The sequence below is a fragment of the Punctularia strigosozonata genome, assembly GCF_000264995.1.
Source record: "Punctularia strigosozonata HHB-11173 SS5 unplaced genomic scaffold PUNSTscaffold_4, whole genome shotgun sequence".
NCBI lineage: Eukaryota > Fungi > Basidiomycota > Agaricomycetes > Corticiales > Punctulariaceae > Punctularia > Punctularia strigosozonata.
The window spans coordinates 940,888-961,742 of record NW_006767436.1 but is presented as its reverse complement, the minus strand read 5'-3'; the positions used below and the strand labels follow the sequence as shown (position 1 = coordinate 961,742).

General features: G+C 53.8%; 13 protein-coding genes across 13 annotated transcripts; 6 read left to right on the top strand and 7 right to left on the bottom strand.

Annotated features, from left to right (window-relative positions):
* Positions 1-74: 74 nt before the first annotated feature.
* On the top strand, positions 75-617 carry PUNSTDRAFT_132586 (uncharacterized protein; the record flags this gene model as incomplete). The annotated part of the gene is made up of 5 exons (XM_007381947.1): positions 75-232; positions 288-376; positions 435-462; positions 513-528; positions 576-617. 5 exons carry the CDS (start codon positions 75-77, stop codon positions 615-617), a joined length of 333 nt encoding a protein of 110 aa, XP_007382009.1.
* Positions 618-844: 227 nt separating this feature from the next.
* PUNSTDRAFT_65233 (Lipoyltransferase and lipoate-protein ligase) lies at positions 845-2,275 on the bottom strand (the record flags this gene model as incomplete). Its single annotated transcript, XM_007381946.1, has 7 exons — positions 845-1,102; positions 1,160-1,234; positions 1,282-1,521; positions 1,552-1,681; positions 1,705-1,865; positions 1,916-2,087; positions 2,139-2,275. 7 exons carry the CDS (start codon positions 2,273-2,275, stop codon positions 845-847), a joined length of 1,173 nt encoding a protein of 390 aa, XP_007382008.1.
* A 172-nt stretch (positions 2,276-2,447) lies between these two features.
* On the top strand, positions 2,448-3,871 carry PUNSTDRAFT_119453 (1-acylglycerol-3-phosphate O). Its single transcript, XM_007381945.1, has 3 exons — positions 2,448-2,855; positions 2,902-3,254; positions 3,315-3,871. The coding sequence occupies exons 1-3, from the start codon at positions 2,506-2,508 to the stop codon at positions 3,662-3,664; spliced, it is 1,053 nt and encodes a 350-aa protein (XP_007382007.1). The 5' UTR covers positions 2,448-2,505; the 3' UTR covers positions 3,665-3,871.
* Positions 3,872-4,029: 158 nt separating this feature from the next.
* PUNSTDRAFT_119452 (PLC-like phosphodiesterase) lies at positions 4,030-5,679 on the top strand (the record flags this gene model as incomplete). The annotated part of the gene is made up of 10 exons (XM_007381944.1): positions 4,030-4,069; positions 4,125-4,144; positions 4,199-4,277; positions 4,335-4,382; positions 4,436-4,462; positions 4,510-4,625; positions 4,688-4,986; positions 5,041-5,116; positions 5,170-5,261; positions 5,318-5,679. The coding sequence occupies 10 exons, from the start codon at positions 4,030-4,032 to the stop codon at positions 5,466-5,468; spliced, it is 948 nt and encodes a 315-aa protein (XP_007382006.1). The 3' UTR covers positions 5,469-5,679.
* Positions 5,680-5,746: 67 nt separating this feature from the next.
* On the bottom strand, positions 5,747-6,646 carry PUNSTDRAFT_132583 (uncharacterized protein; the record flags this gene model as incomplete). The annotated part of the gene is made up of 2 exons (XM_007381943.1): positions 5,747-6,277; positions 6,332-6,646. 2 exons carry the CDS (start codon positions 6,644-6,646, stop codon positions 5,747-5,749), a joined length of 846 nt encoding a protein of 281 aa, XP_007382005.1.
* Positions 6,647-7,510: 864 nt separating this feature from the next.
* On the bottom strand, positions 7,511-8,118 carry PUNSTDRAFT_84587 (uncharacterized protein). Its single transcript, XM_007381942.1, has 4 exons — positions 8,004-8,118; positions 7,833-7,923; positions 7,714-7,774; positions 7,511-7,659 (listed from the first exon to the last, which is right to left on the bottom strand). Exons 1-4 carry the CDS (start codon positions 8,112-8,114, stop codon positions 7,527-7,529), a joined length of 396 nt encoding a protein of 131 aa, XP_007382004.1. The 5' UTR covers positions 8,115-8,118; the 3' UTR covers positions 7,511-7,526.
* Positions 8,119-8,189: 71 nt separating this feature from the next.
* PUNSTDRAFT_84585 (NADH dehydrogenase alpha subcomplex subunit 8) lies at positions 8,190-9,614 on the top strand. Its single transcript, XM_007381941.1, has 7 exons — positions 8,190-8,426; positions 8,545-8,632; positions 8,692-8,824; positions 8,887-9,234; positions 9,295-9,378; positions 9,435-9,508; positions 9,564-9,614. Exons 1-4 carry the CDS (start codon positions 8,270-8,272, stop codon positions 8,974-8,976), a joined length of 468 nt encoding a protein of 155 aa, XP_007382003.1. The 5' UTR covers positions 8,190-8,269; the 3' UTR covers positions 8,977-9,234; positions 9,295-9,378; positions 9,435-9,508; positions 9,564-9,614.
* Positions 9,615-10,017: 403 nt separating this feature from the next.
* Positions 10,018-10,954, top strand: PUNSTDRAFT_43384 (uncharacterized protein; the record flags this gene model as incomplete). Its single annotated transcript, XM_007381940.1, has 5 exons — positions 10,018-10,099; positions 10,152-10,335; positions 10,397-10,448; positions 10,507-10,785; positions 10,850-10,954. 5 exons carry the CDS (start codon positions 10,018-10,020, stop codon positions 10,952-10,954), a joined length of 702 nt encoding a protein of 233 aa, XP_007382002.1.
* A 247-nt stretch (positions 10,955-11,201) lies between these two features.
* Positions 11,202-11,983, bottom strand: PUNSTDRAFT_43383 (uncharacterized protein; the record flags this gene model as incomplete). Its single annotated transcript, XM_007381939.1, has 2 exons — positions 11,202-11,852; positions 11,909-11,983. 2 exons carry the CDS (start codon positions 11,981-11,983, stop codon positions 11,202-11,204), a joined length of 726 nt encoding a protein of 241 aa, XP_007382001.1.
* A 1,251-nt stretch (positions 11,984-13,234) lies between these two features.
* Positions 13,235-13,588, bottom strand: PUNSTDRAFT_112332 (uncharacterized protein; the record flags this gene model as incomplete). Its single annotated transcript, XM_007381938.1, has 1 exon — positions 13,235-13,588. One exon carries the CDS (start codon positions 13,586-13,588, stop codon positions 13,235-13,237), a length of 354 nt encoding a protein of 117 aa, XP_007382000.1.
* A 969-nt stretch (positions 13,589-14,557) lies between these two features.
* PUNSTDRAFT_28484 (uncharacterized protein) lies at positions 14,558-15,114 on the bottom strand (the record flags this gene model as incomplete). The annotated part of the gene is made up of 3 exons (XM_007381937.1): positions 14,558-14,716; positions 14,770-14,883; positions 14,941-15,114. Coding segments are annotated over 3 exons (447 nt in total), but the record flags the coding sequence as incomplete, so codon positions are not given.
* A 148-nt stretch (positions 15,115-15,262) lies between these two features.
* PUNSTDRAFT_142493 (uncharacterized protein) lies at positions 15,263-16,201 on the top strand (the record flags this gene model as incomplete). The annotated part of the gene is made up of 3 exons (XM_007381936.1): positions 15,263-15,361; positions 15,419-15,770; positions 15,886-16,201. 3 exons carry the CDS (start codon positions 15,263-15,265, stop codon positions 16,014-16,016), a joined length of 582 nt encoding a protein of 193 aa, XP_007381998.1. The 3' UTR covers positions 16,017-16,201.
* Positions 16,202-19,150: 2,949 nt separating this feature from the next.
* Positions 19,151-20,733, bottom strand: PUNSTDRAFT_100038 (6-phosphogluconate dehydrogenase C-terminal domain-like protein). Its single transcript, XM_007381935.1, has 6 exons — positions 20,638-20,733; positions 20,506-20,577; positions 20,367-20,441; positions 19,991-20,304; positions 19,377-19,940; positions 19,151-19,319 (listed from the first exon to the last, which is right to left on the bottom strand). Exons 1-6 carry the CDS (start codon positions 20,681-20,683, stop codon positions 19,230-19,232), a joined length of 1,161 nt encoding a protein of 386 aa, XP_007381997.1. The 5' UTR covers positions 20,684-20,733; the 3' UTR covers positions 19,151-19,229.
* Positions 20,734-20,855: the final 122 nt, after the last annotated feature.

The window sequence follows — 20,855 nt, the reverse complement described above, 5'->3', positions numbered from 1 at the left end:
AAAAACAGAGTTTGGTCGCGCGCCTGCGGTCACCATCTTTCTCGCGCTCGTTGCATCCCGGCTCCAACCACACCATGGCCGGCTCACTCCCTTCGCCATTCTCTTCAGCCCACCGGCACTACGTCAAGTCGCTGTACAAGCGCATGCTTAAGAATGAACTCGACTGGGTGATTCGTCGTGACCTCTGGAGGGGCAGGGCCATCCAGATCCGTGCCGAATTTGAGAGGAACCGGTTAGCAGGCTATCCTGCAATTGGCTACTATCCGCTCAATCTTCGCGTCTTGCAGGGACGTAAGCGACCCTCGCGCTCTCGCAGCTATCCTGGAGAAGGCAGAACGTGATCTTGCGGCCAAGCTGCACCCTGACCCCGTCATCCGTGGGTGCTTCGGGTCGCGCCGTCAGTCACTGTTATTGACTGGCTTCACTCCCTTTAGCATCATTATTCCCTGGTGGCACCAAATGGTACGTCAATATGCTTCTGTACTTCTGTCGCGTTGCTGATGCTGGTGCAGGGAGCGCAATGCACCTGTGAGTTTCTATGCGTTATCGACTACCTTCGTGACTGATGTCTCCAGCCTCCAACTGCAGCCCCCATCCCTCACGAAGAGCACCATTGATAGACTCGCTACTTTGTACCTTCGAGACAGTCGCAATCCATACAGTCATATTTAACGAGTTTTACCTATGGGGCCAACATCTGCGCCTCCACAACTCTCTTGTGACCCGGGCGTATGGGCAATACCCTTCCACTGGCAACTCATATCGGACACTTGTTCCCGCCAATCGGGGCGAAGATGTGGATGCATACATGCATGCCCCTGGCAGCTATCAAACTCTCGTCAAGCTAGCTACTCATTGCAGCTTTCATTGACTGCCAGATGGTGTGCCAAAGTCCGTATCGCCGGTCTCGCAGACTCTGCGGGAATGCGGAATCGTCGACGAAACCGTATTTTTTCGACTTTAGAGCGTTACCCAGCTGCTGCAGGTCCATGATTTCCTGCTGAAATTCATGGTTTCCGAGAGCGTGCTTTGCCGTGCTGTCCTGGATGACGCTGAAGGTACAATCCAGAATTATGCCGTGCTTTGAGTGAATGTCGGATTGCTGGATGGACACGCGTTGAATACGAGGGCAATGCCAAGCGAGGGAGACCCAACTCACAACTTTGCCCCAGGGAAATGGAAACTCCAGGGAGTAGGTGAACTCCGGAGTCTGGCCGTATGCCCAGTCCCATGTCTGGGAAGGTATGAATAATCGAGTGTCGATACCTGCAGTTGACTCACCCGTAATTCTTCCATCCCGGATTTGATGTACGGGATACTGTGCGTTTCCGGAGCCTCCGAGACGTACACGGTCTCGTCGTCCACGTCAATGTCATACTCTCCCCGGAATGATTTGATTACGGCGTTTACAAACATGGAATGGTCGATGCTTGGCTTGAACTGACTCAGGTTGCACACGGGTGAACGCACAGAGGCTACCCCTTTAGTGACCATCGTTTCCTGGAAACCTAACATGAACATCTTCATCTAGCAGAGATGATGTCTTCGAACTTTGTTTGACCGAAGTAAATCACCCAATGTGTCAAGCCGGGTGGTCAGAAGCATGGTGCCATGGTGGTATGCCCGGTTATTCACTATCTTGTAGGCTGAACCTGAGACGTGCATGAAAGGTCGAGTAAGCCTTCGTGCAAACGTCTGTTCGACGAGAAGCTCATCTTATTTTCGCCCACGCAGAGGTCATTCCTCGCGTTCACGAATGCATTGATTCCGAGCGAGCGAACAGCATTGAGGATGACTTGAGAAGTCATGTCCCGGTCGAAGGAGGACCGTGGCAGATGGATGGAGAAGTTGGTGTTGCCCATATCCTGGCTCAGATAGTCTCAGTGACCGTATGCTAAACGTGCAATGAGCGTACATGATAAACAGTTCCTCCTCCGCTGCGTCGTCGAATGAACGGTATTCCGGCAGCATTGAGAGCAGGCAGATTGATCTCTTTCCATGGATTTTGATTACGCCCTATTACGACGCATGGCTCGTCGCGGTAAAGAAGTAGAAGAGGTTCCTTGTGCGGTTTATGTCTGAATAGCCTTCTGCATCTTATGAGCGGTAACCGGACGGCCGATCGGAAGAGAACCCACCAATCTTCCAGTGTCAGATTGAAGTAAGGGTTGGAAGATTCCGAGACGTAGATCGATTTCGTTGGAACCAAAGACGAGACCGAACGATGCCAACGGGCCCGCGACAAGGAGCTGGTCCGAGCGACCAGGCCAAGCATGACGAAGAACGGGCGCGCACCCACCGAAGCCGCTCGGACGCGTCGCTTGCAAGTTGCGCGTGATACGCAAAGCCCGACGGATTTCGCCGAATATTGCCGAGAAAGGCAAGGTGTCATGGTCAAAGGGTCCGCACAATCCCATTACCAGCCATTTGGGCGTTGCCCACACACTCCTGCGGCGGTCTCGTCAAAGCCCCCCCTGTTCCACAACGCCGACGAGATTGCTCGCGATGTCTATTCTATCCTACATCTTTAAGCCGCTGGCATACCTCTCCCTGCCATTCCTGCTCTTGCAAGCCGCGGCGCAGGCATCGCCGATCGCAAGATACTACGCCCGCGTGTATCTCTACCTCTCGACGCTCGGGTTGTGCTCGGTGTGGGGTGCTTGCATCTCCATCGTGCTTTCGGCAGTAGGCAAACGGTTTGACGTCAACTACTATGTCGCGCGGTCCTTCTACTTCCTCGCAAGTCGAACGGTCGGGATCCGCTTCCAGGTGGAAGGAGAGGAACATCTCAGCACTCGCCCTGCTGTCTTAGTTGGGAACCATCAAAGTATGCTAGATATAATATATCTTGGAAGGTATGGTACCGTGATCTTCTACGTTTCGCAGCTCACGATGGTCCAGGATATTTCCTAAACGTACATCGATCATGGCCAAGAAAGAACTGCAGTGGTCACCTCTCCTCGGTCAATACATGACCCTTTCCGGCGCCGTCTTCGTTGACCGGGGCAACAACGCGAAAGCAGTCCGTTCACTTACGGCCGCTGGAGAGGTCATGAGGAGCAGACACACGTCGATCTGGATGTTCCCCGAGGGCACGCGCTCGATGCGAGAGGCACCTGACATGCTGCCCTTCAAGAAAGGCGCCTTCCATCTCGCCGTGCAGTCCCAGCTTCCGATCGTTCCGGTAGTTTGCGAAAACTACTGGCGGTTGTACCGACAAGGCGTATTTGAGCCAGGTGTTCTGAAGATCAAAGGCACGTGATCTGATGTATTTCCGTTCTCTCGACGCAGTCTTGCTCATACAGTCGTACCAGTCCTACCACCCGTTCCCACCACGGGTTGCAGGCCGGAAGACGTACCCGCTCTTGTCAACCGTGTACGCGAGGTGATGCTTGCTGCCCTACGGGAGATCTCAGTTCCGGTGCCCGGCCCGACGGTCAACACGCCCTCTCCTCCGCCTACAGGAGAATTAAAGACGGTGATAGACGAACGAACACCCATTCCTGCACCTTCCACGTCGTCGCCTTTGCAGCGACACGATAGCAAGGAGTCCGTTCCTTCGTCTGTCTCTTCGGAATCACGAGGTATCAGGCGAGAACCGAGTGAAAACGGTACGGAGACAGAAGAAGACGAGGGAATGGTACTGGTCGGGCGACCACATTGATGCACGCGTTTCCTGACGAAGCGTTAGCCAATGACCGGCGCTTCGTCGTGCCTGCCAGTGATGTGGTACGGAGATTTAAGGAGGAACATTATGAAATAATCTACGTATATTCTACCTTTGCATCCCTGAGCGGAAATGCGAGACGTAAAGGAACGTGCGTTCCCGTAGCGAGGTTCGGTCACGTTTGCCATAAATATATCATCGCGTTTGTACGCGCCATCGAACGCGGTGGCGCCGTGTGGAAACGCAAACACTATAGCCGTTCCGTCCAAGATGCCGTGGACATAAAGACCCCAATTGGTTTCGCTCCGCTCCGGTCATCCTTGTCCCCCTTCCACCAACCTCTAGACATCCGTTGGGTACCCATGAGCCCAATGCCCTCCAAGCTTGCAAGAGCGTTGCCCGGTAACTAACCCCCTAGCCACGCCCCACGTTCCATACGCTGACTCATACGGATTAGAGTGTTGGGGCCACCGTGGGGCAAGTGCTACTGCCCGAACGTTGGTCGAGGTATCTGACAATAGTGCCCTCCAGGCATCGGCGGCTTTCCCAGAAAACACCCTAGCTAGTTTCGAGGCCGCCATCCGTGATGGCGCAGAGGGTATCGAGAGCGGTACTCGTTCTTCATAGTGTCTGGTCTTGCTCTCGCAGCCCGTAACCATCAAAACAGACGTCCATGTTTCCCGTGACGATGTGGTGGTCATGTTCCATGACCCGAGTACGTGGATACTGTTCCGTATGCTCCGCCTATCCTGATGTACCTGCTTGCAGCTCTCCAGCGGACGACGAATGGCACAGGTGCGCGAGATGCAGTATCATGTACTGAGCCTTGCTGATAGTCGCAGGCATCATCCGGGAGCTGGACTGGTACGGGCCTGAAGGGATGGAGCACTTGAGGACGATCAAGGAGCCAAAACAACCCATACCGACGTTTGCTGAGACCGTCGAGCTTCTTATGAAGGTGGGCGTGCTTCCTATCTTCATGATTAGCATGCAAAGCTAAATATGCTCGCCCATCATCAGCCGGAGAATCGTCATGTCAAATTTAACGTCGATGTGAAGGTGCAGAATGATCCGGAGCGCTTGTTCGGACTCATGCACAAGATCATGTCTGCGCAACCGGATTGGGAGAACGCCCTCGCGCCAAGAATCCTGATCGGGCTCTGGCATCCCCGCTTCATTCCGCACGCGTCCAAGATCCTCCCTTATTGCCGGAGATCGTACATTGGCATTGACCTCCAGGTTGCGCGCAAGTACTTCTGGGCGGACTGTCATGCATTCTCGATCCTATTTGACCACTTGACCAACTCTGACGGTCAAAAGTGAGTTATCACAGACAACTTGCCCGTGTAGCAGAATTGATCAAGTTTCGACAGGTTCATCCAAGAGTGCAAGGAGGCCGGAAAGCAGCTTTGCGTATGGACCGTGAACGAACCGGATTACATGATAGAGGTACGCCGCTCCCATGCCTGTGCCTATATAAACATTGCTAACAATAGTTCAAGGCGGTGCGTTGGGAAGTGGACGCTATCCTCACGGATGTCACGAAGACATGGCTGGATCTGCGTACCAAGCTCGCAGCAGATTACGAGAACGGGTCAGTAACGCCATTAAGACAATAAAATGGCATCTCTAACACAGTCGTACGCGCAGGATCAACCAACACAGCCGCCTCTTCCTCTGGACCTCGTATCGCTTCTTCACTCCCTTCATGACTGCTCGCCTGTTGTTGGGCAGGACCTCGCTGCAGAAGATGGCAGGGCCGTATGAATCCGTGGCGTCGGTTACGCCAGTGACTGCTTGACGGATAGATTGCATGATCTTGTCCCAGGGTTGGTGATTATAGATGTCCATCCAGGCTGTCTTGTGGCGATCGTCCCCGTGATGATGCCCTTACTATCTCACATTGTTCCTCGTTCCCAGTTCATACATAGATGGGTATGGAAATTGCAGACCAGTTTCCAAGAAAACCGATTCAACTATTCGCATAATCTCGTACTAATACATGATTTTCGATCGCATGGACCGTTCGTGTCGGAGCCGGACCGTTCTGTCTATGGGCTGAAACGAGCCAGGAATAACTCATCGATGGTTTTTTCCCGTCCCTAGCTTTCTCTTGTACAGGCTCAGCTTTCCTCCGATGCACGTCAAGCATAGAGGTGTGCCCTCTCCTTCGCGTCTGACGACGACTAGCACTTCCTCGAGAGTCTTCTTCAGCATTCCCATCGTGCTCTCCTCCGCCTCTTTGGCGTGAGCGAGCATCTGCGGACTGCTGAGCTCCACCTTCTCCGGCGCGGAGAATTTGCCCCTCTCGTGGCGGGCGATGTGGAGCCAAGCAGTCTGCGACAGATACAACTGAGGGAATACTTCATCCCAATCCATTTCCTTGCGTACGGAACGAGTCTTCAGCTCGATCAGCGAAGACTGCGGGACGAGCTCGCGTGGGTGGCTCTGCTTGACGGACACGCCCGACACCACGCGATCCGCCGAATCGCTACTCGTCCCGTCGGAAGAGCCGAGCGCCGAGAATGAACTAGTCAACGACTCGACGCTCTGCTCTCCCGTACAAGCATCAACTGCAGAACGGAGCAAGATGTTGAGGTCTCCGAATTTCTAGACGGATCCCACTTCAGCTCGAGATCGTGCGTTCTTGGAGGTCGCACGTACCATAGATATTATCCGGTAATGGGACGCAGCAGCCTCCCAGCGTCTGGGCAACTTCGTAGCCGCCATTTTGTACTGGTGGCCATACCCACAGAAGTAATCTATCCATTCGTGGTCCATCGCCTCCGTTCGCGTGAAGAGGCAGGTATCACCCGCCAAGTCGATATCAATTCGGAAGTCTTTTGCGGAGCCCTGCGTCCATCGAAGAAGCTTACGCAGATTGTTGCGATCCGTGACAAGGTCGAACGACTTGTACTCGAAATCGTCCGTGCCTCGGAAGGTATCTATGGCGATGAACAAGGGGGTTAAAGGAGACATGGTCTTGCCCATGCGATATGCATTCTGATGGATGATAGTAAATCCGGAGTCAGCTGGAACTCGTTCCGGGTTGGCGTTGGTCCATATAGCTGGAGAACCTGAAGATGGAATGTGTCTAGTGAGCTGACTACTGCGCGCTCCTGGAGGCTGGTACCTGGGACTGCTATAGTAGGTGTCCTCGAGTCCGAGTCAATCCAGGAGTACGATGCCACCGGTACGACGTCGGCGACCTTCGCTGCCTCTTGAGGGCCGACAGGGCATGGGAAATACGCGACCAGGCTATCTAGATTCTGTCCCACATGGGATGAAGTACGAGAATCAGTCGTTTGTACTGGTCGAGGCCTGTTTGAGTACATCTTTTGCGTCGAATAAGACATGGGGACGGCTGAGATGTCGACGTTAGCGTTCGAGCCTCAAAGGAGGCGATCTTATAACGAACGGGCAAGCCGTCATGCTCGGGGGAATCAGCGTCCGCATACGTACTGGCGCCTATCGATAATGCTGTCGCTTTGCTACTCTAAGCCTGCTTCGTTAGGTCGAAATAGACCGCTTATCGCCTGAGATGGGGTTTGAACGTGGGTCTGTCTATTCAAGGAGGAAATCTCAGATTCCTGTGATGGTATCGAAGCCTTGAACCCACCGTGAAGCTATGAAATCTGAAACATCGTTCGCACACCAAAGGTTAAGCAGGAGTGGCTGGCGCTGACCTCCCTGCGAGTTCGCATTCTATTGTCCGGCGCAACAGGCATGCTTTCGAGCTGGGTCGAGTGATTCCGACAAATACTTCACTGGCAATAATGCGATTTCCATAGTGCGTGTCGTGTACGTACAAATCCGATCGTGGCGACTACCACTCTCGAAGAGGCGGATGTCGTTACGTTCATTGTGAGGATGCCGATACATTATCATCTCGGGAGGGATCGGCTTTCCTTTTCGCGAACCGTTTTGGAAGTTCTTCGACCACCTGCTGTACCCGCCGGTGCTCTTCGATACGTGCGCTCTGACAGACCTGCCTGGTGGATCGAATGATTCAATGTACATTATGAGGAGAGCAGAAGACCGCGTACCATGTACCCAAAGAAACCAACATGAATGTTCCAACAGCCCAGTTACAGGAAGTGAGTATACCTGCAAATGTTCAGCCTTATTGAGGAATCGGAGGGAAGTTCATGGCGCCGAGACATACTTGCGCTCATGGCTCGTATCGCGCCAACTCCTACACCACTGGCGATACCGCTCAGAAGACTGTTTCGAGTGCAGGGCCATTGTCCCATACTCTGAGCATCATCTTTGATAGATATCCTCTACCTTATTCGTCAGTCAGCTCGCGCATAGTTTCTACCGGAGAAGTGGTGACCTTTGCCGCGGCTATCAAGTCGCCCCAGTAGCTTCCTGTAGTTTCCACCTGATATACAGGGCCGCGAGAAGGTTTCGGGTCATCTGGATTTGTAGGACTGGCGGCAGACATAGCGGTCAACTCAAGCGAGCGCCAGCGTGCTCCGAAAACGCGAATATTCGTGCCGGTCACGTTGCCGTAGCCTCCGCTTGTTCCCGCCAACCACATCATTGCATTTACGGTGCTCGCTGCCTGCGCTGGATCTCTGGTAGTAGAAAAGGCGGACAATGTCGACCTACATCAGCCCGCGGACGTCCAAGTCCCCATACGCTGATCCGACCCCGCTTCCGGAGGCCGTCCCCAAAGTGTCCGAGCTCGGGGCCACGAGCGCACCTCTAAAGAGCGCCGCGTTCTTCATTGGTGCTCACTGCCAAGAGTACAATGGTACGTGGCAAACAGAATTGCAATGCGAATCGAACTGAGGGGCTGTTAACGGGGACGTCGCTCATATACCTATCCAAATACTCTGGTCCTCCACATTGCCCTTGTCATGAATGTGCAGATGATTTCATGCTTTGCAAAGAGGAGAACCGCGACCCCGCCCATTGCCTGAAGGAAGGAAGGCGAGTCACTCGATGTGCTCAGGACCTGTGCGTATCTACTGTACTGGCATCTGTTTTCAAAAGCCGGGCTAACAGTTACAACCCAGCATTGCGAAGATGCGCGAGAATTGCGCGAAGGAATTCGAGGCGCATTGGAACTGCCTTGAGCACAACAATCATGCCTACAATCTCTGCCGAAAGCAAGAACGCCCACTCAATAACTGCATGTTCGAGAAGCTTGTTAGTGAAATATATGGTGTCCGGTGGATCGACTCTGACACACGGATTGTGACTGCCTGCAGGGCCTCAAGAAGACTATACCCGGTACCCCCGCAGGGAAGACTCCGATACACGAGGTTAAGAATCCCATCCTGACTGGTGTGCAGAAATAATTCGGGATGCATGGGGCACATATCTCTGCTTCGCCTTCCATAATTCCTTAGATCTCACAAATGCGTCGTTTTCGTCACGTTGTGGTTCATGCTGGTTTCTTAGCTGGACGAAAGACATTGACGATTCGGTGGATGATCCTCGTAGTTTGTGAGGGTATTGATATTAAGAGAGCAAATGCGCAACAATCGTCCTTAACCGGTCTTCTGTGCAAACCATACGCTGTTGGTAGCGAAGTCTTCTGGCGCTATGGGCTCAGACTTCCCCGTTGCATCTTCATATGAGCATTCCGAAAGCGCGAACGAGGGAGAGACGCGTACAGACTGCCCCCGGAAGTGTCCCGTCAGCCTCTTGTCCCGGTCCATCATCATCTCGTCCCATGCATCAATGCCATACCGGATGGGCTAAAAATAAATGTCAGAACTGGTCGGCATAGTTGAACCTCCCCATGTTTACTGACCTTCCCCTGGTTCTGTGCCCGCTTGGACGTGTTTAGCAGCGTTCCAGCTGCACCAAGCATGCTTGTGACTAGGGCTATATCCCATCTCAGCTTTAGCTCATGCGCCCATCCATGAATTACTGTGCATACCGAACGGAATGAGAGCTTCCCAAGGAACAGGCATGTTTGATATCGCAGGCCAACAACGGTCAAGGTCGGAGGTTACAAGCGTCGCACAGCCACGACGTTATATCCCTGTATACGTAACGAACCACCGTGCAGCGATTGGAATAACATGTAACCTGCTTTGACTATGACTAGACAACGTCCTGAGTACGATCCGGACTACGCGTTTTCCAACCTGGACTTAAGTCGGAAAAGCGTCTGAATCGGACGTACGACTGCTGATGCTACGCATGATGTTGCTACTCATTTGTGGAGTCCAGCCTGTCACCGACTTCACTATGATGCTATGCTTGAACGTCATTATCTTTCTGCCGAGATACTCGCCAACATAGGTTGAGAAAATTCCACTTTGATGAGGCTCCTCTGACCCATATATCCTGTTTTTTTTACGCATCCGCTTGCCCTACGGCTGTCCTCAATGGTTTCATATATCGTCGGTAGCTTCATGGTCGTAGGCGCCGCTCTAGTACTCTATGACTACATGACGTGGGTATCTTCCGGTGAGTCTCGGCGATAGTTGATGCATGTCATGGACCCACGACATTTAGAAAGGCACAGGAGGGATACCGCCCACTCCCTATGGTTACCTCAGGAGTACCAAACTTTGGATGAAACAACTTCTGGGCGCCACATATTTACGGGACTCGAGACCGTTGGAAAACGAGCCCGCATTGCAATTTCTTCCCTTGGGGTCCATCCCTCCTCGCCGAGGCGGACGTCCGCAAATGAGAGCACGGTACGCAGATGCTCATCGGATCAGGAGATTCAAGGGCTCACGTACGGGATGGAAAACGCAGTCCACTTCCGCATCGTCAGATTGTTGACGAATTATCCTCGGACATCAAAGAGGTCAGCAACTGAGCTCGGTTAACATTCCGTCTTCGAATCTCACACGACTGCATCTTAGCAAATTCTCGCTTTGACAGAGAGAGTTCACGAGGACTATCCTCGTATCACGCTCGTACGGCCGTCGAGGGCAGGGGGCGAAACATCCGTCGCAATATATGCGAATCCCGATCTGCCCACCCTCAACAAGGCTCCTGCCGACGCGCTTCAGTGCGAGATCGCCCATGCGCCTCCAGAGGACGGGGCCTTCCACGTATTGCTGTCTCCTGCAGACGCCGTGCAGGTCATCCGCGCATATTGGGGCGAACAGTTCGCGATTCCCGACTTGTCTCCTGGCTACGTAAGTTTGGTCGCGGGAAAGAGTTGATGAAATCCGGCATCCACCTAACTTCACTGTAATGCAGATCCTCGTTTACGCGCCAAGAGATGGGGAAGAACTCGAAATAGTGGGGAGCATCCTACGTGCAGTACACTGGGTCACTGGCGCCTCGAGCGCTCTGCACGTTTAATACGATACATGTAGAACAAGGCGTCACATATTAGTGAACGTGCCACTAGGTGGGGCTACCCTACGAAGAATAAGAAATACTTGAAGTCAGAGTCGAGACGAATGTTATTGCCGACAGTACTATGTCCGCGATATCAGGAACTGGAACGAGAGTGACTACTCTTCGCCCCCCCCCCCCTCTAAATTTCTTGGATAGTGGAGGGTTGGGTGGTGTAGGTACGAGGGACGGAACCGATCCAAATAAGGCACTATCTGGACCCATATGAGCCATGTGGGCAGCCATAGGAATGGGACGATGAATAGGCGTTTGCGTGGGGGGCAGATCCTTGGGAGTTCTGCGAAGAATAGCTGCCTGCTGAGGCAGGGTTGGGGGAGGCTGATGCTGCGGAGCGGGATGAGGGATAGCCTGCCTGACTCGCATATGGGTACGAGCTACTAGTTGGCTGACTTGAGGAAGCAGGGTAATATGGAGCGCTGGTCGGATACGCGTTGTGCGCAGTAGGATGGCCGCCAGCCGTGGGGTAGTACGTCGCCGCAGCATTCGTGCTTCCGGGATACGTCGGGTTGCTTATGCTGCCAGACGATTCGTGCCTGGACGTATGTCCGTAGCGCGATGCCGCCGCCGCCGCCGCCGAGCTGGAGGCTGCGTGCATATAGTCTGGACCAAGAGCGCCGTCTAAGGACGAGGATGACCTGGGCATGTTTGGCACGTTCCTCGGGTTTGGCGTCACCGGCGCTGACCATGCGCTGGGATTACTTGCAACATTCGGTTGCGCAGGCAGCTGTAGGGACTCGAAGTTGCCGTGCGTAGAGAACGTGTTATAAGCTCCGCCACTGGTATTGGGACCAGGGGAAGGCATCGTCTTCTTCGACACCATGCGCGTACCCCAGCTACTGATCTACCAATCTTGAATTAGCATCTAGAGGCAACTTGATCTTAAATGTCAGAGCTTACCTGGTCCTTAGGTATGTGGTTCAATTTCGACGGAATAGACCGACCCTTGGTAGAATTCTTTGAGTTCTGCTGCATCTCGTCGGTTTATGGGGTAGGTCAAAGAATGGGTTCGGTAGGTGCGCAGGAGGCCGGGAATGCTGGTTCCAGGTCATTGCGCATCCTCCAGTTATGTACTGTCGCGGATCTAGAGAACGAGAGTTAACAAGTCCTTGAACACGATCCATGCCAGCCGCACACATCGCCCCACTCGCCAACATGGCCGACGCTGGAAAGCTCATCACCGAGCACTCCGTGTCGATATATATATAGAGCATAGGTTCGATGTTCTTGCCGCATTACAACGTTCGACATGACGCTCTGGATCGGCGCGAATCAGTGAAACTGCGGGTGCATATCGGGCGGTACAACCCAGCATGCGCATAGCTTGCAGGTCATGTCTGTAATCCAGCGGCGGAGCAGACAAACTTTGATCCATCAGTATACACAGCATGTAACCCGTGTCACATTCGTCCATTGAACATGATATACAGACGACTTGGATCAGCAGACCTAAGTAGCTCTGGCTCGATCTCTTGGACGCCGACGCCATGGATTGGGTACTAATCAAGGAAGCTAGCGGGGAAGTCGTCCATCCGAGTGACTAACAGCATAATCGAAAGACGTACACTTCAGTGACCACGATGCATGTCCAGCAATCTGAGAGCCGCGCTTCTCACAGTACTTGATGTCAACAGAAATCGAAGCAAGTGCCGCAGAGCATAACTCTGGACGGATCAAGCGTAGTTGTCTACCCGGGCGCCCTTCCAGTGGTGCATGATGTGAAGATTATTGGCAATCCTTTACGAGGCGCCCGGGACCGCTGCAAGACCATAGGGAATCCCAAGCGCTGACGTTGAATGAATGCCAATCATCATCATGCAGTGAGAGAGGGGCTGCGCCAGACCGCAGTCATGAAGGAGCATAGGTTCTGGTAATGGTCAAGCCCAGGAAGGATACGTACAAATAGAGAACAACAAAGATTGCGACTGCAACCATGCACAGCCTACTCACACCTAATCCTGTGCAAATATAACCGGTCTTATTGAAGCCACCAATGCTCATTCTTATCGAATTGATGTCTAGTAATGTGGACGCTAATATATACATTGTGGTGTATGCGGATGTGGATGCATTGGATTGTAGTTCTTGAGTGATCGTCCAGGGGAGGTGCGGGCTGTGTCAAGCAGGACCAACGAAGGGTTCAACAGCTCTGCACGGCCCCGCCCTCATGCTATCGTACAGAAGACCATCATTTGCCGGAAAGGATCCGGGAAGACCATTATTGGGTCAAGTTCGGGGACGGCTGGCCTGCGTGCTTGCTCGCGCCCCTCCGGTGCGAGGCGGTACCGCAGTTCTGGTTGGTCTATCTTGACCCCTCCCGCCCTTGCTCGCCCCCACCGCCGATTGGCGGGCCCGTGCAGGGCCCCGCGTTGCCCGTTCCGCAGTTCGCGTGTCGGTGATAGCGAGCTGCCGCTTAGGTCGACGGTCCGCGGAAGCACGGTCTTGCTCCTCCGTGGTTTGCTCACCCGATGCGTCACCGGAGTATGTCATTTGGAACGCCGGCGAAGCGGCGGCTTTGCGAGCGCGCGTCAACGGCGCCCTCTTGTTCGCAGTCGCCACAGTGCGGCCACGCTTAGCCATGTCTGCCCGCTCTGCCCGAGGAAGAGGCCTCTTCGCCCCGGCCAAGATCGGTGGTGGAGCGTTCTCCGTCCCCGATGCGCCCGACTCCTCGGTGGTACTCGGTAAGGCAGACAGGCGATTGCCAACGGTGGTAAGAGATGTCGAGCGTGAGTCAATGGCGATGGACACCGGTCGCAGAACCTCGTCAATATGGATTGAAGGCACGACACGTCTTCGCCGCGGCGGTCGTGCTGGGGGAGTGCGTAACGTAACATCGAAGTCATCCTCGATCTCTTCTTCGCTGCTATCCACCGCCATCGCGACCTCTTCACCTTCAACGACTTCTCCGGCGTTGGTGTCGCCGGTTTGAACCCCAGTCATCTCGTCGTTGTCGCTCCAGTCGGACACTGAGCTGGGGTTAGACTGCTCAGGCCGGCTCTGGAGCGACCGTTCAAAATCCCACTCGGGTACGGCGACAGCTTGGGGATGATTCCGACTCGTCCTGGTCTTCGAAGATTCGGGTTGACTCGGAGTCTCTTGTTCCGGTACTACTGGGAAGAGCGTTGATATCGAAGGTGGCGCGTGTGCCAAGGGGGGCAGTTTCGGTTGAGGAGGCGCTGGAGTAACTGGATATGCCGACGGAAATGCAGGATATTGCCTCCAGGTTTCATCCGCGAGGCTAGAAGCAGGTAACCCGGAAGTAGTGGAAGCATGTGAGGGAGCCTCTGACGCCATCGAGTCTTCGTACGCAGGCGGAGGTGGGTGCCAGATCTCATATGCCGGCGGAGCGCGCATAGAGGAGGTCTGGCCTGGGTTCGCATCGGAAAAAGCAGATCGAGGAACCTGGGGTGCGGATACCGTTTGGCCCCGAATGCTGCTTGCAGATGACTGAGAAGAGACGGAAGGCCGTGATGCAGGTTCAGGCGGGGCTGGGGGATCTGGAGCCCTTTCGTGACCGGTCGCGTGAGCGCCGGCCTCGCGAAAACCCAGCCGCTCATGCCACCAGGAAGAGACGACTTGAATGGGTATGCGGCCAGCTAACAGGAGCAGATCGCCCACTCCGTGCACGACGTCCAGGAGGGCATCCAGAGTAACAACGTAGGGTTTGACCAGCGGCCGTATAACGTGCAGATAGATAGGCTCGGCACCCTGAATGCGGAAAGATGTCAACATCGGGAAACAGGTTAGTCGCAATAACGCACCCTTGAGCGCGAGACTATCAGGAATAGTATAAGCAACGACTTGATTTCGTCGTAAAACGGGATAAAGAATCGGATCATGCCATCGACCGTCCTTTCGTACGTAGCAAAGCACGCCTATTCCCCTTTCGTTAGCCACACGCCACAGGCCGAAAACTCAGTCCAACCACCGACCCAAACGATCCAGATGGCAAGCACGCCCTTCATATCCCGTTTTCGTTGGGACGCCGCCCGTACGCTGACTCGACCCGTGCGAGCCGACAGCGCGGGTGGCTTCAGAGTCTTGAAGGTGTCATATACATTGAGGAAGAGCATCGACAATCGCAGGAGGGGGACGATGAGCGGCATCTTGGGCGTCCGGTGCCTGCAAGCGGCGGCCTCCTCTCCTTATATATTCCCGGCGCGTCTCCCGCAGGTTGCTGAGCTGGCAATGGGGCAAGCGAAGTGATTACAAGTGTGAAGGGGTCCGCGGCCTCGAGGCCAAGGCGTTGCAACAATGAGATTTCGGGGGGTTTGTCCTCCGTCAGGTGATCGTGGGCGCGTTAGCCTTCTCCTCGCTGCCGTTGTGCCACTCGGTGTGCGCGTCGATATCATGGTCAGCGCACTTCTGAACCCCATGCATGGACTGGACTGATCACATTTATCCCTATAGCCTCCCCGTGTCCAGCCCAAGTTCTACCAACTCACGATCAAGACTCACAAACTCAGTATCTTCCTCCCCAAGGTCCCGCAGACGCAGACAATCAACGAGCTCAAATCAGAGTACCTCTCTGCGATTGCCTCCCATGCGTACTCCTACGTGCCACCGCTAGAGGACGGTAGCGATGTCCCGCAACTCAGCTCACCGGATGACTTCGAGCTTTGCCGCAGCGTGCGCGATCAGGACGCGTACAGACGGGGCGTGCTGATCGTGGAGTACAAAGTCCTGGACGGCAAAGCGTCTGTCAAGGGATCGTTGAACAATTGGGAATCTTTGTTCGTCCAGTTCAAGGATCGTCGGACAGGTAAGCATCCATTCAATTTCTCCGCATGTTTCATCAAACATGTGCTCGACTTTCATGTACAACGTTCGGGAATTAATTATTCATGACCATGTGAATCATGCATCACCGTCACCAGGGGAGCTACTGCCGATACAAGTGACGATACCATCACTGCAAGACGACGAAGACGAGCCACCTGCGCCTTCAAGAGGACGCCCGGAACCATCCCCTGGTAAAGGCAAGCGCCGAGCATCTTCGACAGACTAGGCATTCCCTGCATTCGCGAATTATGTGGGACAGCATGTATACAATGATGATGAGTCTATGCTACAAATGCATCCGGTTCGACCATAGCGATAATCTAGCCCTCCGAGTGCTCGCACATGCAACGCTACAGCATGGTACTCGAGCAAGCTTCACCCCGCATGGACGACGCGCGATGTATGTCGACCTCCCCCCCTTCAACATCTTTGATCGCCTTGGAACTCGTCCCCAGCTGGCTGCGGGTGCTGCGAATATCCATCACCTCATGGCTCTCCTCCCCACCCCCTGCGTAGCCATCGAAATCCCCGCTTCCATCCTCCGATCCCATCCGTCGAACCCGGAAAGAAGATTCGCGGGGCTGCGGTATATCGGTGTTGAAATACCGGTGGTCGTAGTAATTGGTCTCGTGCCCGACGAACTCCGTCGCTGCAGGAAGATAGTACGCCTCGCGGAGGTTGAGTATCAACCTGCTGCCCATCACGCAGGTTACCGCGACCGCGAAGCATTCCGACACCTCAATCCACGCCGGAGGCAGCGTGGCCCAAACGAGTGCGTTGCCCAGGTATAGCACCAAGCACCTATTGGGTGTGTTGGTGAATGTTTTGTATGCAGAGAGATGAAGGAAGCTCACGCGAGGAAGTGCAGAGTCGTGTCCCGCATCAATATGCCGGATAGAAGGCGTGGGCACCACCAGTTACCGCCTTTGAACTTCAGCACGTGTCTCCAGCCTTTATAGAACGCCAGCAGGAACAGCACGAGTTCGAAGACGAGGGCGGGTATCCACACGGTATAGATATGTTTTGAAGCGTGTGTTGGTGCGCACATATGTATGCCAGGCCAAGGTATGGCCGTTACTAGTTCAAGGATTAACCCGCATGAACAACTACACAGCATAGATGACTCACCTTGCACGCCATCGTTCATCCCGAGGATTGCTGATGTGGCCGCCACTTCGATGGCGAAGCAGCCAACCATGAAAACAGCGGCGAGCATGGGCTTTGAGTACATGGCAAAGACTCGGTAGATCATAATAGCTTGGACTGTCCAAATGACCGCGAAACTAAGCCATGCTTGTACCTTTAGCCAGTCGGAACCTAGTGTACGGTTGAACGATTGCTTCATTACTCACGGAACATCTACTCACAGCTAATAGCAGAAGCAGCATATCGTCGTCAGAAATAACTGCTGGATAAGTTGATCAGATGCAACACCTACAACTGTGACCGATTAGTCGGTATCCAAGAAAGCCTATGATTAACGTACCGTTGATGGAAGGCTGTCGTTCATAAACACTATAAACACTCAAGAAATTAATATATAGCTCATGACAGCTCCACATTGACGAACCTATAGCGTTTGCCCTGAACCGGCGTTTATCAATGAGAGTACACCCTGAATCAACGAACCCAACTCACACCAGTAACAGCTCGCCCAAATAACGGTTCTAAGTAGTCCGTTGGTCGAGAACGTAGCATGCTAGGAGAAATATCACTCACTGCTAAGAACAAGAAATGCGAGGCGCTCCATTTCTTCTTCCAAATGAGCTCGACCTAGAATGAGGATTGAAGATACAGTTGATCACGAGCATTTGATCAAGTCACCTCATCCTGGAGCGTTAGTGCTGACGAAGGTCTATGAATATAATCGCGGTATATTCCTACGTCAAATCCAGAGACTGACCATGATCATACACAACCGCCGCTGCTGTAGCGACTAACAAAGACGTGATTCAGTCGATGACTGTTGTTGTACTATCGCCAGGACTCACGCTGGCAGTAGCGAGTAACCTCGTACACGTACGGAAGGGATGGCATGGGTTGGTCATCGGCGGGCCAAGGTTGAAAGGGGCCATGATATAAAAGCGGGACCCGCCCTGTCGAGCGCGTCGCCGGTTTGTGGATCTGAAATGAGACCCTCCAACTTCGGTGTCAGAGCTTCCCCTCGTGGGAATCCATGATGACATTTTGCAAATTGACGCGGTTTCGTCCCTTATCGACGTGCCTTCGAGCCTTCGACCTTGGCCAAAATTGCTGTTTGAGGCAATCCTGCCTGTCCTGACTTTTCGCGATCGCGCGCCGGCGTCCTCTTCGCCCGCACCGACTCCCCGCGTCGGCCACGCGCCCACTGAAACCGTGAAACTTCGGGGTGGGCCTTTTCTGTTTACAGACCTACGCTCGTAATCCAACACCACCACCACCCAGCGAGCGGCGGCGATCCCGGTTCCCGGGCTGCCGCTGACCTTGATATGGGTTTGCCTTGCCCTGTTTGAGCATCACCTGGGCTGGGCTTAGCGCCGATGTGATCCTCCCCGGACGGCCCGAGGATTATGCCTGAGTTAAATAGACTTCAGCGACTGCAACCGGGCATCCCTAAATCTGTGTCCCGTCGATCTCTTGACGTTCACCACGATGTGCTCAAGGCACTCCCGCAGTCTCGACCTTCACGCTCATCAGTCATCTGTGCATTTGTACCTCACAAGATCAGGCAATGGGAGACCGAGACATGCGTTTTAACGCCGTGTCGCCTTTCCTGGAAGATCCATCGATAACGCGGTATACCATGTTGGAGGTCAACCAAAAATCTTCATATATACGCTATATGCATCCGTTATGGAAGCTAACTCGCTTAAACCTGCCCAAGCACTTCTTCTCGCTTATCCCTGCTGATCAGATGCGCTCTTGCCCCGAATCCACCGGAACCATACCATTTGTGTCCAGCAACGAGGGTTTGGCGCAGATCGGACGTTTCGCGCTGTCCTTACGCGAGGCGCCATCAGAATCCAAGTCAGTGTCACTGCAGCAGCAGCACAGAAACGGGTCAAGCATAAAGTTGAGGGTCAGAATGCGGATAGGAATCATAGCCCTCGATGTTGGTGTAGATTGACGGCTGGCTGGGTAATCGCAGCCACACCGTTAGGCATGGCAGTCTAGTAGTTTTACCTCATTCCCGGGCTAATCCCGAGCAGCCCTCCATGTTCACCAAAGGGTTGCCGATCTAGTTCCTGTTCGCTGTAAATCTCCAGGTGTAAATCCCGCGCAGCGGCGAACCCGGTATTTGGCTTATAGGATGGACCTGACCTATCCCTTATGTGCTTCCCTCAGTGAACTCCACAAACGAATCTCCGTTGGCGGGAACGCGGAAAAACAAGTTTTATCTCCGCTTCTATATATATCTCAACCTCAGAGCGTCCACGAATAATAAGTACCTAGCCTAGCGCTAGAATTTTCCTCTGCTGGTTGGCGCACGGACGCCTTGCAAAAGCTGATTCTGCTTCACTAGTAACAAAGCATAGAGGACTTCCAGCCGCTGTGGAAGGGTCAATCTCGTTTACTCAAGAAATCTCATCGCAGGGAAGGAACGAACCGGAATGGGCACGCCCTTCGCGTGGGCCATTCTCACCACCTCCCCGACGATGCACTCCACCTCAATAGGCCTGCTGTTCTGGACGTCCAAGAGCATGCTGACGATGTTCTTGCTGTCGGGTACGGTATGTAGCCGCTCCATGCGCCGAAACACGCCGTCCGCGATCTTCGCCACACCGGATTCGGTCTCTTCTGTATCGGGGAATCCATACGCTCGGCCGACGTCCACGACTTCATCGATGATGGCGCGAATGGTGGGAATGGCATGCTCGTCGATGAGCGGCGCCGTGATCGGGTCCACGACTGGCTTCAGCTGCGCAGGATCATCGGACTTCTTGCGGAATACGCTGTGCAGGGTATATCCCGATAACGCGGAGAACGAGCTGAATACGCAGTTCAAGATGTTCTTCTTGAACTTGAGACGCTGGATCTCGGGGAAGATATTCGCGGTGCTCCCTCCCTCACGGAGCAACTGAGTAAAATTTCCCAAGAGCTGCGCTTCTTCGGAATCGTTTTCCGTCCGTGAATAATCGTCCATTCGGTAGACGCCAATATTGAGAAATTCCTAACGACAAATTGATGATGGTTTTGTTTGCTTGAGGTAGATATGCACACCTTCTGGTTATGTTGGATGGTATTCCTCCCTATGAGGTTCACCGCAACATATACAGCCGCGCTGATAATTTTGGGTTGCCATGGTTGCCCATCCGCACACTTGACGCCTTGTAACGCTTCGTACAAGTCTCGTTCCACGTTCAGGCCGTTCTGCAACAGCACGAAGACGGGCTGTGGATGGGACCGCGTGTACTCCGGCGACAGAAGGGGCGCCACCAGCTGAGCGACTGTCTGTACCTCCGGAATGGCTTTCGTGGCAATCACCACATACGAGTAGGACCTATCCAAAGCTTGCTTGCCGAGGTCTCGAAACACTGCCGCAGGTGTTATAACAATTTCAGTGCGGTGTTCCAGGGAGAGCGAATCGAAACCGTACCTCTATATGGCCTCCATGCTTTTATCTCTCCCCCCTGCTCTTCGATAGCTTTGCCAACGAAATCAAGCCCGGTGCCTGCACAACTCCGATGGTGGTGTTAGTACTGGTATCCGTCATACTGGTATCTTGGGTGACTAACTTTGTATCGCTTCGTAACTGCCTCTCGCAATCGCAGTGACATGTGCGCCGGCGCGTTCTAGCACACGAGCGTCTGGTATTTACGTTGATGTTGGAAAGCCGACTCGACACCTCCCACACTGCGTACACGTACAGGTAGCACCAACCCCGCCCATCCCGATCAAAAGAACGTCCTGCATCCTGAAGTCCAAGCAAGCAATAGATGTGGTCGGAGCCAAGCTGTCAGGGCCATGTTATGCTTCCCTTTGAGATTTCCGAGCACGCGAAAGGTGCACAAAAGCATATCGGACTTGACGGATGCCGTGGCAGACGGCAGATAAAGTGGCTGTGCTCGACAAGCACTTCCTCGAT

What these genes read in the sequence shown, in the direction of transcription:
- PUNSTDRAFT_119453 (XM_007381945.1), top strand. Translation starts at nt 2,506, where the DNA reads ATGTCTATTCTATCCTACATCTTTAAGCCGCTGGCATACCTCTCCCTG. An exon ending in GATATAATATATCTTGGAAG is followed by an intron (nt 2,856 to 2,901) that starts GTATGGTACCGT and finishes ACGATGGTCCAG; the next exon opens with GATATTTCCTAAACGTACAT. An exon ending in AGGTGTTCTGAAGATCAAAG is followed by an intron (nt 3,255 to 3,314) that starts GCACGTGATCTG and finishes CAGTCGTACCAG; the next exon opens with TCCTACCACCCGTTCCCACC.
- PUNSTDRAFT_100038 (XM_007381935.1), bottom strand. Translation starts at nt 20,683, where the DNA reads ATGCAGGACGTTCTTTTGATCGGGATGGGCGGGGTTGGTGCTACCT. An exon ending in CAGTTACGAAGCGATACAAA is followed by an intron (nt 20,442 to 20,505) that starts GTTAGTCACCCA and finishes GGAGTTGTGCAG; the next exon opens with GCACCGGGCTTGATTTCGTT. An exon ending in AGCATGGAGGCCATATAGAG is followed by an intron (nt 20,305 to 20,366) that starts GTACGGTTTCGA and finishes CACCTGCGGCAG; the next exon opens with TGTTTCGAGACCTCGGCAAG.
- PUNSTDRAFT_84585 (XM_007381941.1), top strand. Translation starts at nt 8,270, where the DNA reads ATGTCGACCTACATCAGCCCGCGGACGTCCAAGTCCCCATACGCTGAT. An exon ending in TCACTGCCAAGAGTACAATG is followed by an intron (nt 8,427 to 8,544) that starts GTACGTGGCAAA and finishes ATGAATGTGCAG; the next exon opens with ATGATTTCATGCTTTGCAAA. An exon ending in ACTCGATGTGCTCAGGACCT is followed by an intron (nt 8,633 to 8,691) that starts GTGCGTATCTAC and finishes GTTACAACCCAG; the next exon opens with CATTGCGAAGATGCGCGAGA.
- PUNSTDRAFT_84587 (XM_007381942.1), bottom strand. Translation starts at nt 8,114, where the DNA reads ATGTCTGCCGCCAGTCCTACAAATCCAGATGACCCGAAACCTTCTCGC. An exon ending in ACTTGATAGCCGCGGCAAAG is followed by an intron (nt 7,924 to 8,003) that starts GTCACCACTTCT and finishes GATGATGCTCAG; the next exon opens with AGTATGGGACAATGGCCCTG. An exon ending in GATACGAGCCATGAGCGCAA is followed by an intron (nt 7,775 to 7,832) that starts GTATGTCTCGGC and finishes GAACATTTGCAG; the next exon opens with GTATACTCACTTCCTGTAAC.